The following is a 13,647-nucleotide window of genomic DNA, read 5'->3' as shown; positions in this document are numbered from 1 at the left end:
ATAAAGAGCTACAGGAAGTGATGGGGCTGGGATGATGAACACTACTGGTATCACAGAAATATGATGCTGTGTGGTTTAAAGTAGATAGAAAGTGCTACAATACAGTGACAAATACATTGTTGTGGGATTATGGGATAGTGGATTATGCTGAGCTGAAGAGAGGGTTGAGAGAGAGAGAAAGAGAGAGAATTTGGAGACTGAGATCAAAATCATGGAGTAAGCATGCTATGGGAATGGGACAGAGGTGGAGTATTCAGCGCTATAGACAAATATGCAAGGAAGATAGCATAGAGAAAAAAAAAAGTTAAAGGCCAGCATGGCCACATAGAAATGTGACGGTAGAAATTAAAACAAAACTGAGGTCTTAAGATGTGGAAAGGATACAGGGTGGAGGTATAGGAGACACTGTACAATTAGACAAGCAGGATGGTAAAACGATGTTGACAGCAGTGAAACTGCAAGTTGAAGATGAGTTGGCAGAACATATCAGGAAGGATAATGAGGAATTCTTAGATCCATTAATAAAAGGAGAGACACAGCTGGTCAGACTATGCAAAGATAGGAAGAAGTCACAGAAGACGTGGAAAAAAGTCAAGGTACCTTATGTATACTTTCAGTCTTCATAAAAGAAAGCAAGGGCAGAATGCCATACTGGGGGGAGGCAGGGTAGAAAAGGAAAAGCTGTGAAGAGACACCAGGATGGGAAGTGGAAGGGTAGGGTACCAGCTATGATTAGCTACATAGGAGAGGTGATAGCGACTGGGAGCTATTTCTTCTCTGAAGGAGCAGATATAGTATAAGTAAATGTGAATTGAATAAGCTGGTAGAGGTAGGTGAGTCTAAGGGAGGCTCTTGCATTAATGGAACTGACCCAATCAACAAAGCATCAATAAATAAAAGTGAGGTGGACAGGATAGGTATTTTGGCCAGGTATATATCAGATAATATAACGGTCCTGATGTTAGGACACTGAGAGGGTGAGCTGATCCAATGGAATCTGGGATGGTGGAAGGAACAAGACACATCAGAAGGGCTGAAAACATGGTTAAGAGTGTTGTAGAATTCAATGGAAAGGAGGGTAAAATAACAAAATGGAACTGAGATAGTATTAAGGCAGCATGGACAGGTATATCTCTGAACCTTTTACTACAAAAATCTGGACAAAGCCAAAAATAATGGAGGGAAAAGGGTGAAAGATAGTAACTAAATTTATATATTTCTCTTATAATTTTAGAAAGTTGCAAGAATGAGACATTTTCTGTAAACATGCATTTTCTGAAGGATATGAACTCTATGATACTCAAATGCCTGTCATTGTTTATTGACAACAGGCCTCATAGATTTGTCAGAAAGCCACTTTTATGAGGAATAGACTAAAATATGAGGCAACAACAACAACAGCAGCAATCTGGACATTCTGTGAAACTCTGGACAGTCGAGAAGTATGCAGAGAGGGTAATTAGTGGGTTTTGGAGACTATTAAAAGGGTGCATAGGGAAAGTAGCAAAAGGTGAGATGGAGTTAATGAAGTTGCTTATTCTGTTACGTGCTTGGGTAGAGAATGACATATTGTAGGGTCCATATAAAGTAAAGAATCCATGATACAGATACAGGTGCTGAAAAAAATGCAGAGTTAGAGAGATGAGGACTAACATTGTGGGTAGAATTGAAGGGGGAAGCAGAATCATTAGCAAGGAAATATGACACAGGTGCGGGCAAAAGGTATAAGCAAGGAAGGTGGTAATAGGGAAGTAAGAGGCCAAGAAATATGTTAAGTAGTTAGGGAGTTCTGCAGTAATCTATATAAAGAAGTAACAGTAAAGGTGCAGTCTTTGAGGACTGCAGTGGATCAATGGCAGCATCTGAAAACAAAGTTATTTTGCATAAGGAAGTGACACTAAGGGAAGATATTGCAGCAATTAATTATATGAAGAATAGAAAGTTGGTGGGATGGTGTTCTGTAGAGTTTAACATCAGGTTAGTACCGAAATATGGGTCTACTTTATCCTCTCGAAAGACGATTCCGTCGAATATGAATCGCGCAACACATAAACAGTGAAATGCAAATACGTCGAACCAACGAAACTGCAAAATTGAAAACTGCGAACCGTCATAGTTGGCCAAGCCCACCACCAGTAACACATTACGTACCCAAACACAATAGCAAAAAACACACACATACATACATACATACATACACTAACAAAAACCCTACTTCTAACCCTAAAGTAAAGCACCAAAACCCTACTTCTAACCCTACACTAAACCCCACATACACAACTATCTATGCACTATCCTTAACTCCTCCCTAACCCTAAGGTCTGTAACTACCGCACACTTACACACTTACCCTACAAAGCTATACCCAAACAAACTGAAATTCCACACACATACACTTAACAAAACCCTACACTAAACCTTACATACGTTACCTACCTATGCTCTTACCTTAACCCGCACCCTAACCCTAAGTTCTGTAACTATAGCACACTTAACCTTACGAAACTATATCGCAGACAGGCCAACTATGACGGTTCTACATTTTCAATTGCATGGTTTTGTTGGTTCGACATATTCGCGTTTTGCTGCTTATGTGTAGCGTGATTCATATTTAATGGAATCGTCTTTTGAGAGGATAAAGTAGACCCCCGAAATATATGACATGCTGATTGGGCTGTTTAATGATATGACACATCAGGATGAGGTTCCCCTTTCTATAATGTTAGCAACAATGCTGTACCACTAAAAGGCAGGGGTGATCTGAAAGACCTAACAAAGTTAGGTCCTATGCCTCTCTGCAGTACTGATGCTAAGATATTAGCAAAGGTGATGATAACTTGAGTGAAGGTGGTTTTGCCTAGAGTTATTTTGAATGTTAAAAGTCTGTATCAGACATTGGTCTTTCACTAATTAGTCTGCCTAGAGTAAGAGATTGGAAATGACAGTTTTATGCAGGGATGAGCTTGTTATATTAAGGTCCATAGGTGAGAGATAATGTAAATACAGGATCTCAGAGAAGGTCAAATGAGGTAGAGACACATGATAGGATACTCTCTGTCTTCCTTCCTTTTCCTCATTTTATGGAAGAATTAATTCACAGAATCCACTTTTGTTTTTGGAAATATGTGGTACTTTACATGAACATAGCAGTTTAAATATGTTTGCAGAGGGCTGCATGTTGTTGCTAAATAATGTTGACTTGATGTTACCAGGGTATATAAAGGATTTCTATGCATTTTGGAAGGGAGTCAGGCCTTCAGTTGTGCCAGTAAAAGTCATTAGTAATTAGTATTGGTAACAATGACCAGTCAGTGGCATAACTTCTGTGTTCTAACTGAGGAAAAACATAAATGGGGAAAGGCTGATCCATCAGTGTAAGAGATTACAAAGAGAAACTGAAAGGAGATAGAATGTAGGGTAGCAAGTATGGTAGATGGATGGTATGTGAAAATAAATCAACTGAGTGGCAGAATAGAAGTAATGTTCTAAAACTCCTGCTGGTAATTTATCTACTTAGAAATGTTGGTATTAATCCCTAGGTTAGTTAAAGATCAAATTTACAAAGAGTCTTTGATGAGTACATTTGCTGAGAGAAAAGACATAGGACTGCTAATAGTGGACAAGAATTCATTGACAATTAGTTGACTGGAGAATGCTAATTTTCTGCAGATATGAAGCTCCTCTAAATATTGTCTTCAGGTTGAGAGGTATAAAGGAGTTCAGGTTCAAAACATTAGAGTGAGAGAATAGTCAGTTTCATGGAGGAAGTAATGTGATGTAGGTAGTGAAATGGACAACACATAAGTTATACAAGTGTTTTTAAAATAAGATGTATATAGGGAATCATGGTAAGAAAAAGATCTTGGGAATATGAGATTATACCATGTTTCAACTGTCTGGTGAGAGATTAAAGAGGGAAAGAGTAAATAATTATGCTATATTGAGGGTTTATGGAAGTTAGAGATGGAGGGTTTACTTTGGAACTTTAATGTCCTGCACAAGAGATGTAAGTTAAGGGAGGAGGATCTGTTAGTCAGATCACTTGAAGATGAAACATTTTGGTGGTTAGTTCCTCAGAATAACCAATAGTGAAACAAGGAAATATAGGCGTGATATGTAAGAATTTAGTTATTTTGGAAGCTGACCTGAAAATGCAGAAACTGCAACATAGCTAAATGAGGAGAATGATGTTTAGAACAAGAATGAATTGTGGAATGAGGTCTGTCATGCTCAGGTTGTAACATGTTGCAAGATAGTTATAAAATGTAGGTCCTGTGCATAATATGCATCTTTGACTTTTTGTGTAGGTGGTACAGGATGCCTAAGAAGTCTACACTAGAGGGATGATGAGATGATGCTAAATGCTGGAGGTATTGTTTTGAAGAGTCAGCAGTCTATTATTTGGTGGATGTGTGGGAGCTAAGATGTATTGGAAGAAAACCAGAAGTACTTTGAGGAGTATAAGAAGGAACATGAAGGTAGTTGGTCATTTTATCTCTTTGTTGTGGAAGAGATGGACCAGAAGTGGACTTATACAAAAAGAAGTGAGCCAATATTAATAGTAATATCAATATCAATTTTAAAATTATGAACATTAGCATTGATATGAACAGTGAGATGGGTAAGGAGGATCACTAAGGCTAAATAACATGCAGAATTAAAGGAAATAAAAAAAACAGTAAGATTAAGCTTTAAGTAAGGAAATACAAAAAAAGTGTTAATGGCAGCTGGAGATAGCTGGAGAGATGGGATCTTGATTTAGTTAGTGATAAAGCAGTGAGACAGGAAAAGAAAGGGAGGGCAGTAGAATTATTTTCAAAGATGGATAATCTTTGGAGCAGTGGTATGAGTGGATGTAATACAGAAAGGTACGGATGGAACATAATGATAGTAAATCTCTAAGGGACCAATCAACTTCAACTTTATTTAAGTGCCTGCAGCCAAGCACTGCACAATGTTGACAAGTTAACCACGTAACACTACAATAAAAATATGGAGCATAAAAGAGTAGCAGCAGTAATGGTAAATGTGACCTTTAGTATTCTTACAGATAAAACAATGAGAACTCAATAACGATCATTAAAGAGATCCATAAATGTATAAACTGGAAAACCAGAAATATTGCTGAATTTGGCAAATGTTAATATAAAAATATCTATTCATTTTCCTCAATCAGACTGGTAACAAATTCCACAAATGGGGTCTTGTAACTAAATGTCTGTCAGGCTGAAGGATCCAGGTGGCTATGGAAGCCGAATGGAGGGTTCTAGTTGGCCTATATCAGGACAGCATATCTGAAAGCTAGACAGGACAAAAGCAATGAAGGGATAAATAAATTAACATCTGGACCTTGTAGCTTGTGAGCTAATTAATACTTAGTCAGTGCAGACTCCACAAAACTGGTAAAATGTGATGGTAATTAGAAATCTAAGTAAGGAAAATCAGACTGTAGAAGTCTTTATCATCTGTAAGTGTGCAAGTTCTGTATCAGGAAACCCTAGTTATAAGGCACTGCAATAGTCAAGACAGGATGGGGCAAGTACAGAAACAATAGTAGAAAGGCCACTTATTGGAATAAGATGCTTGTTCAGGGTGATATTCCAAAGATGGAAACACAATGACTTGACAATGGCTGAAATCCATTTCTTGATCTTCAGCCTGTCATCTATCATCATTACAAGGTCATGCAGCTTTGACACCATCAGGGTAAAAATGTCAGGAGGTAAAACTGGCAATAAGAATCCATTAGGGTAGCATAGATAACCATTGCCACTATCGTGAATGTGTTGTGCTTAAACAAATTACTAATCATCTGATTATGGATGCATTCAAAGCCGTGAGAACATACAAGGATTCTTAAGGGAACACAAGTTAAAACTGAATGTAGTCAGTGTAACAATGATGCTGTAAAACATCACAAATGAATAACATCCCTCAGTAACAATAGATATATTGTGAAAAGTAATGGACCATGAATGGAACTATGTGGTACCTCACAATCTAGACAGTGGGAGGATAAAGAGTTTACCTAGTATACCACCATATGGGTGTTACAAGAGAGATAGGAGACAAACCAGTCTTGAAACAGACTAGAGACATCACACTAATTTTCTAGATGATCCACTAGGACAAAAAGAGCCACTATAGTAAAATAGACAAGACATCAAGAAGGGCCAAGATATTGTAGAGACATCGGTCTTTTGCAACTGGAAGATCATTAGCAAGAGCTATCTCGTTGCAATCACTGATGCTACATTCTCTCAAGTAGAAGTCTAGCTGAATATACAATGCTTTTTGGAGTACCTTATCAGTAAAGCAAAGGAAAGGATGATTCTTATCCTGGTTGTGAGAGTCTAAACCTGGATACCAAAACTAAACTTGGAGAACAAAAGTAAACAAGGTCTCCTTTAACTGAGATGCAAAGACCCACCCTTCTCAAGTGAGTTGGTGACAATCTGGGAGACAAGTGTATTGATGACTCCTAAAACTGTTATAACAAGGTTAGTGGGGCATGGATTCAGTGCTCCGGTAGCAGCATGCATGCCAGAAATCATTGATGTGGGTCATCCAAGTCAGGAATGGCCAACCCTTTCCATCTGATTTGGATGCTCAACTCCCGGTGACACACACATCAGTGTGTGAAATAACAATAAATGGCAATGATAACCTAATGAGGACAATCTTGGTAACAAATCATGTTTTTTTGATGATAAAGTAAAGACTTTCTTGTGGCATGGCACTGTGGACTACAAACTTGGCTGGATTATTTGCTGTAGCAGAGATCTTGCTTGAAAGATGGTCAGACTTGTCTGATTGGTCTCTGTCTATTACACAGTATTGAGCCCAGTGCAAACTGTTCTCAAGCAGATTCACCTGTGTTCTAACCTCTGTCCTACTTTCCTGAATTTCTAGAGTGTATGGTTGAATGGAGACTGTCATAGGACTAGTGAACAAGACATACAAGGTGTCATGTCTCCTGATCAAGAGCTGACATAAAACCCTGTTTAAAGGCCTCTACAAGTTCCTTCAGATTATTAGTGCAATGATTATGAAGATGTTCATGTAGGACAGAGCAAAAGGCTCAGAAGCAATTCAGCAAAGACTTCTACTTAAAACATGCCTCATTTCCAGTTGCCCTGGATGTGGTTGGTCAACCTTGAATTGAGTAACTGAGTGGTCAGACCAGGTGGCTGACTTCACCACCAACTCAGTCACTTTGACAACTCACTGGAAAACCAGGTCAATAGTATGGTCAAACAAACAGATAACAATGGAAACATCTAGTCTCTTTACAATACAAAAAAATTCCTTCAAAATAAAAAAAGGCACCATCTCACTGTAAGCTCTGATGTTGAAATCCAAGAATCAACCAATGAAGGTAAGACAACACTGACGAGATGAGGAAGTTTGTGAACTCTAGCAGGAACATCTTCACTCTACCATTGGGTGTTAGACGAGGAGGCACCCATAGTTTACTCCTGTACCCAGGACATACTGAAATGAGTTTGTCATGCCAGATGAATTTTGGAGAGGCTTTAATAATTGATATGGTTAACGTGGTCTATGGGACTAGATTCTTTATTAGAAAAGAGATTTAGTGAACCGCAGTAGCGGTGGTACAGTGGTAGCATTGTTGCCTCAAAGCAAGAGGTTCTCCTGTTCAATTCACGGCTGGAGTGCCTTCTGTGTGGACTCTGCATGTCCTCCCTGCGGTCGAGTGGCCTCCAATAGACATGCATGAATGGGCGTGCCTTTGCTGAAGTTTGGGCATCGGGCTGGCAACTTGGCACCATAAAAATTATACTGCCAATCATTAGCGGACTGGAGTTCCACTGTGGCGACTCCTAACCAGGAAAAGCTGAAAAGAAAGTAATTAACACTTAATTACAGATGGTTGGCCTATAAGGACAGTCCAGCAAGGAATTTAGGTGAATAGTAATGAACACAATACCTAATTATGGTTTATAATTTCCCTAATTTCTCCATACCATGCTGCAAGTGTAGATGTTTAAATATTTGGCAGCTCTTTGCTAGGTTGGTCTGTTTAATAAAGAGACAGTCTGACGTGAATAATGTGAATCTGTTTAGATGCTTCTTGCATTGATGTCAGTGACTCTTAGGCTGTTGGAATTTTTCCAGAATTTGCAAGTTTAGTTGGTAAGTAGAGTTGTGGGTTTGGGGTCAGGATGGCTGCTATGAGAAATTGGAAAGAACAAAGAGAGTATGGAACTGTTGGATGTTAGGACAAGAACTTTTTGACAGAAATATAGCATGTGGAGAGGAAGGGACAGAAACAACAAATCTAAATCTGTTACTCATTTTGCATTGAATTGTAGGACAGGCTGAACAAAGTTTGTAATAAATAAGTGCAATCAAGTAAATATTTTGAGAATGACGTGAAGTAGCTAAATCTTATATTGGCAGAGTACTTGGCATAAGAGAAACAGGAGCAAGTTCCTGTAAGTGAAAGGCTAGGCTAAAGGGAATAGTTTCATCTTACATCTCATGAAGGAATCCTGATTGGATGTCATGTTCCTAATCTGGTTGGTGACCAGGGAAGGTGAGGTTACTAATGCTTCAATGTCCAGGCTTTCTGTTTTGGAACAAAGATACCCAGATTATTTATGATCCCACTCAGAGCAAGTGAGAGTGTGTAGTCTTAGATGGCAGTCCAGTGTTAGGCAAAGTACACTGTTCTACTTGAAGAGTATAAGAATATGAGCTCTATTGCCCAGGAGGTCTTATTGCATCAGTGAGTCAAGTCGTTTGCAATTTATCATAAGGGATAATTTAGAGTAATCTTCCAGGTGTAATGATCATCTTGTGTTTTAAGCTCCGATGAATTTATGTTTATGAAGACATAGTAGTCTTTACTTCATGTAGCTCTGATAACATATTGGCCATAGTTTCTTTCACTGAATCCATGTTAGGATGACAGTTGAGTTGCCTTTTTCTAACCTACCACTGCTTTCACCAGCAGGTTGATTTCAGATACAGTGGTGTTAGAATAGTTTACTGCATTGTGAATGGACAAACCTGTCTTTACATTTTCTGATTGTGTAGCAGTTTATTTTACTATTTTTATATTATTTTCCATAGGGAAGAATATGAGGAAGATGCAAAGACAATATTAGAACTAAACATTTTCAGCAGTCCTTCAAATGAAGAACCATATCACACAAACAACATCAAAATGGTTTGTAATAAGTTTTATACCTATTATAGTAAATAAGAATGCAGAAATTAAATGAGTATTATACTTATACTAGGTTTTATTTTCTGGCAGAATATTTAATAATAGCAATTTCTGCAAGTATGGCTTACTATGAGAACACATCTTTAGAAATGCTTGAATAAGTGCAGTCTAAGAGGTTCACAATGCTAAATGAACTGCTAAATTTATTCAAACTGAAGAGCAACATTTGAGAATAAGCCAGTCCTGACATTTCCTGAGGAAAAAGGGAATGAATACACACTGTGTTGAAGCACAATGAATATACTGAATGCCAAGGTATCACCAATAAGTGAAAAAATACCTCCTGCTGTTGTAAAAAAAGTGTAATTTATTCCGTGATAAAGAAATGTTAAGCGCTTTCACCCACTACACTGTGGGCTTCTTCAGAACATTGTAACTTGAAAACACTACAGCTTAAATTCAAAAGTTGGTGCCAAACTTTTTTCCTTTAAAGCTGTATACACATGGGTGAAAGCGCTTACATTTCGTTATCACGGAATAAATTATACTTTTTTTACAACAGCAGGAGGTATTTGGTCACTTATTGGTGATACCTTGGCATTCAGTACATTTGTTGTGCTTCAACACTGTGTGTATTCAGTAGTCGCCAGCCATGGATGTCATCGGTGAAAATCCACCTCAGAATACAGAAACGGAGAGGGATGATCGTGTCAATTTACGACCGGAGGTTGCTTCTTTGAAAGGGGAAGTCAGTAGCCTTTTAGAACTGTTTACGGGTCCTACAATGACAGGTGACAAATCGGATGAGCAAACAGTTTCTAATGGTAATGACAAATTGCATTTAACTGTTAGCCACACTAATTATGGAAACAACGCTAATGTTGCTAAACAGAAAATACAAGGTTCCATGAACTTTGGAACTGACCTTAATGATAATAGGGGCAAACCGCCCCATACAAGAAGCAATGGTGATGGAAATGACAGCTTTGGCATTTCTAATGGACAGGGCTCGGGGGTAAGGAGAAGCCCTATCGACCTGGCCAATGGCTTAGACATTACCGAACTGCGTAACAGCAGTAAAATTAATATCTCTCACTTCACTTTCGATTTTTCATTGTATGATGTTGAGGAAGAGGCGAAACGCACGGGCGCCAAACCGAAGAGAGTCCTACCATTGAAAACCTACTCCACCATTACTGGCAGTATGACCAACAAAGATAAAGGTACTGTTTATCAAAATGCACATCCTACACAGAATTTTGATGGAGTAGGAAATGGAACTAAGTATGTGCATTTAAACAAGTTTTAACTAGAAATTGTAACTTTGACAAAATTTCAGAGAGTCAGGAAGGGAAAATTCCTTCCAAAAATGATAATGTTGGAACATTGAAGGACATGATATACTTATTGGGTAAAAAGTTAAATGGAATTAATGGATTGAAAGTGGATAATGCTTACCTACACAAATGTTTAACTATGAAAATTGTTCCCATGGGCTTAAGATTTTTTAAAGTGCCCATTGGGATAGGTATTACAGATATAAGAATAATAGAGTTTAATCAACTTTTTAATGAATGTGGGTTCAATTTTATGAAAATGATTATAAAATATAATGACGAGAAACTTTGCCAATTGGTAAAGGAAGTAGAAACACTCAACACTAGAATAACCAATGATTTGATATATTCTGAATGGGAGAGGCTATACATGAAACAATTCTCAGTTGCAGAAAAGGATACATAACATGAGTGAAAGGAAGCATAAAAAGATTTTAAGAGATGTTGAACAATATAACAAGGGTCAGGCATATAAATGGGATGGAGAGAAAATTAATGAAGTACATGTTGATCAAAATAATGTTCTCAGTAGAGAACATATAGCAAGAAATTCTCAGGACAATATGTACTATAAGGATGGTGGATCACATTTTCAGAGGGATGTGGAACAACAGGGACATTCATATGGATACAGGGAACAAATGGACAGACCACAGAAACAGAATTACAAAAAAACAAAGCAGAAATACCACCATTGGGGGAAGGGGAAAAGATGGAATTAAACAGGGAATAGTAATTCCCAGCAAGACAGCAGTATTACAGTTAATGTAAATATACATACTTGCAATCATTTTAAAATTTACAACTATTCTAGTCTTCTGGTATGTACTTCACACTTTAAGTTGTTAGCCAAGGGAATGAAGTATATACCGACCCCCCCCCCCCTTTTTGATTTGGTAGACTGCCTGTGTGAGATTAAGAAATTTCTAAGAAAAATCAATCTTGCCATTATGTTCAAAGATAAAATCAAGATACCCTATAAGAAAATAGTAGATACCATAATAAAGAAAAAAGTACTTTTATACCTCCCAGCCATCCATATGTAGACACATATGAAAAAATAGTGACAAGGGAAATTTATCAATTATATTATAAGATAAACGATAAAAAATCAGAAGGTAATTTAACAGAAAGTGAAGCTGACACCTTGAAAGCTCTTCAAAGGGACACCAATATACGAGTGATGTAGCCGGAAAAAGGGGGAGGAGTGGTTATGTATGACACTATTGAATATATCAAAAAAATGTAGGATATTCTCCATCTTTCAGGAAATTATGAATCCATCTCAATGTTGCTTTTCTCATTGGTTATCATATGTATTGTGATCATTGGTTATATTACTCCTAGTAGATTTTTAATAGGGTGTATGTACTCCTTATTTGAATATTAGTTTTGATTGGTTATTTTTGAGGGGGGGGGGTGTTTTTGAAAGCCTATTTTAAGCTTACTGTGTTAGTAGCTAGCGGTTCTGAAGATGTCAAGTTAACAGATGAAAGTGCGCAACCATTTAGCTTTTATTTGTTGGTATTTTTTAAAGTGTTTTACCAAGTTTTCAATGGAATTAAAGGGACTTGTGTACATGGAAGCCACTTGCCATGTACTGAGTTTACACAGTTCCAAATACACTATGTCAATACACCTTAGAACAGTGGTCATCAATATCCCAGATAGTGTTAAACATTGCCTAGCTTGAGGCTAGTTGGACAATGCATGCATCCAGAGGCATGATGCTGTAACCAGTCTTTGAAGTCAAATACTCAGGCAGCAGACTACATGCTTCAAGACTATCAAGAAGTAGTTTGCAGTATTATTGCAGATTCATTTTTGTTCCTCAGCACTGATGCTCATGAAGTCATACAAAGTGTAGTCCTGATTTTGATTCAACTATTGGCCCTATGGACCACTGCGTCTTTCACATAGTTCACAGCTCCTTTGGCTACAGAATAACCTCACTGTGCTTCCCCTGACTTTCTCCTTTTAAACTATTTTCATTACCTTTCCCTTAGAATGTGTAGTTTATTTAATTGTATATTGTGTGAGCCTTATTAAATCATATAGTGTATTAAGTTCATGGCTGTTATTGTACTTCTGTTTTATATACCATTGCTTATCCTTTATTGTTTCATTATTAGTAGCTTCTACAGTACATTCATTCATAGTGATCCTGCTAGCAAATCTGTATGAGGACATTCCTTCCATTTTATGTGACAAATGTAATATTATTTGTGGCTTATTTTTCCTTTGCTGGAGCTAAATAATGGCTGAAAAATTACCCTTGTGCTCTATTTAATTTCCCTTAACTAGTTAGTTAATGAGCCAGTTAATCTGTTACGATGCTTACCAGCAGTTCCATGCTATCGACTTACTCTGGAAACACTCAACTCTAGAACCAGACATGGACACAGCTTCTGCTCCTGCCTAGCACCATGATACCAATGCAACATCCTATGAAGATCTAGTACATGAAGTAATTAATAGGAATTTTTTTATACACAAAACTAGACATCACCTGATGGAGTGGGTATTTTAAACCTTTTATGGGAAATAGCCCCCTTGCCAGAAAACATCCTTTAGCTTTATTTCTGTGGACTGCATTTCATCTTACAAATGGCTGTCAGTTCAGATAAGTACCCTCTTCCCAAAATCTAAGTCTATGGAAGCATGTCTCTTAAATGGTGATCCCTCTTAAAATGGCAAAGCATTAATAAGCTAAGTACTTCATTGTCTTTTGTTTATCTAAGCTATGACATTATAGTCAGTCTCACAACATAATTTCAGCACCTCACTTGTATTGTGCAATCACACTTTTGTTAAGGTCTATTGACTTCCCTGTGCTAGCATTAGTAGAAGTATCATTTTATAAATGTGTCTTGTTGTACAGTTTCGGTCTGCATTAATGCAGTACTAATGTAATATTATTTATTTTGCAGCATCATGTGCAGAGTCAGCATGTCCTCCCCGCAGTCAAATTCACTTTAAAAGACATGCAGATAGGTGCATGCATGAGTGGGTGTGCCTTCCTTGAAGGATGGGCGAGAGCTGGCAACTCGACACCGTAAAAATTCACTGCCAATCATTAACAGACTGGAGTTCCGCTGTAGCGACCCCTAACCA

The 13,647-nt window shown here is 37.7% G+C and overlaps 1 protein-coding gene across 1 annotated transcript in view; it reads left to right on the top strand.

Moving 5' to 3' along the window:
- The window catches only part of LOC122793427, a 236,431-nt gene that overhangs the window by 95,692 nt on the left and 127,092 nt on the right, over positions 1-13,647 (top strand). Inside the window, exon 5 of the mRNA XM_044061420.1 lies at positions 9,100-9,196. Coding sequence (XP_043917355.1) covers positions 9,100-9,196 — 97 coding nt within the window. The remainder of the gene's footprint in view (positions 1-9,099; positions 9,197-13,647) is intronic.

The sequence above is a fragment of the Protopterus annectens genome, chromosome 2.part0 (genome assembly GCF_019279795.1).
Source record: "Protopterus annectens isolate FY-2018-M chromosome 2.part0, PAN1.0, whole genome shotgun sequence".
Taxonomy (NCBI): domain Eukaryota; kingdom Metazoa; phylum Chordata; order Ceratodontiformes; family Protopteridae; genus Protopterus; species Protopterus annectens.
Note: the sequence above shows the minus strand (reverse complement) of the source record. Positions and strands in the feature narration are given on the sequence as shown.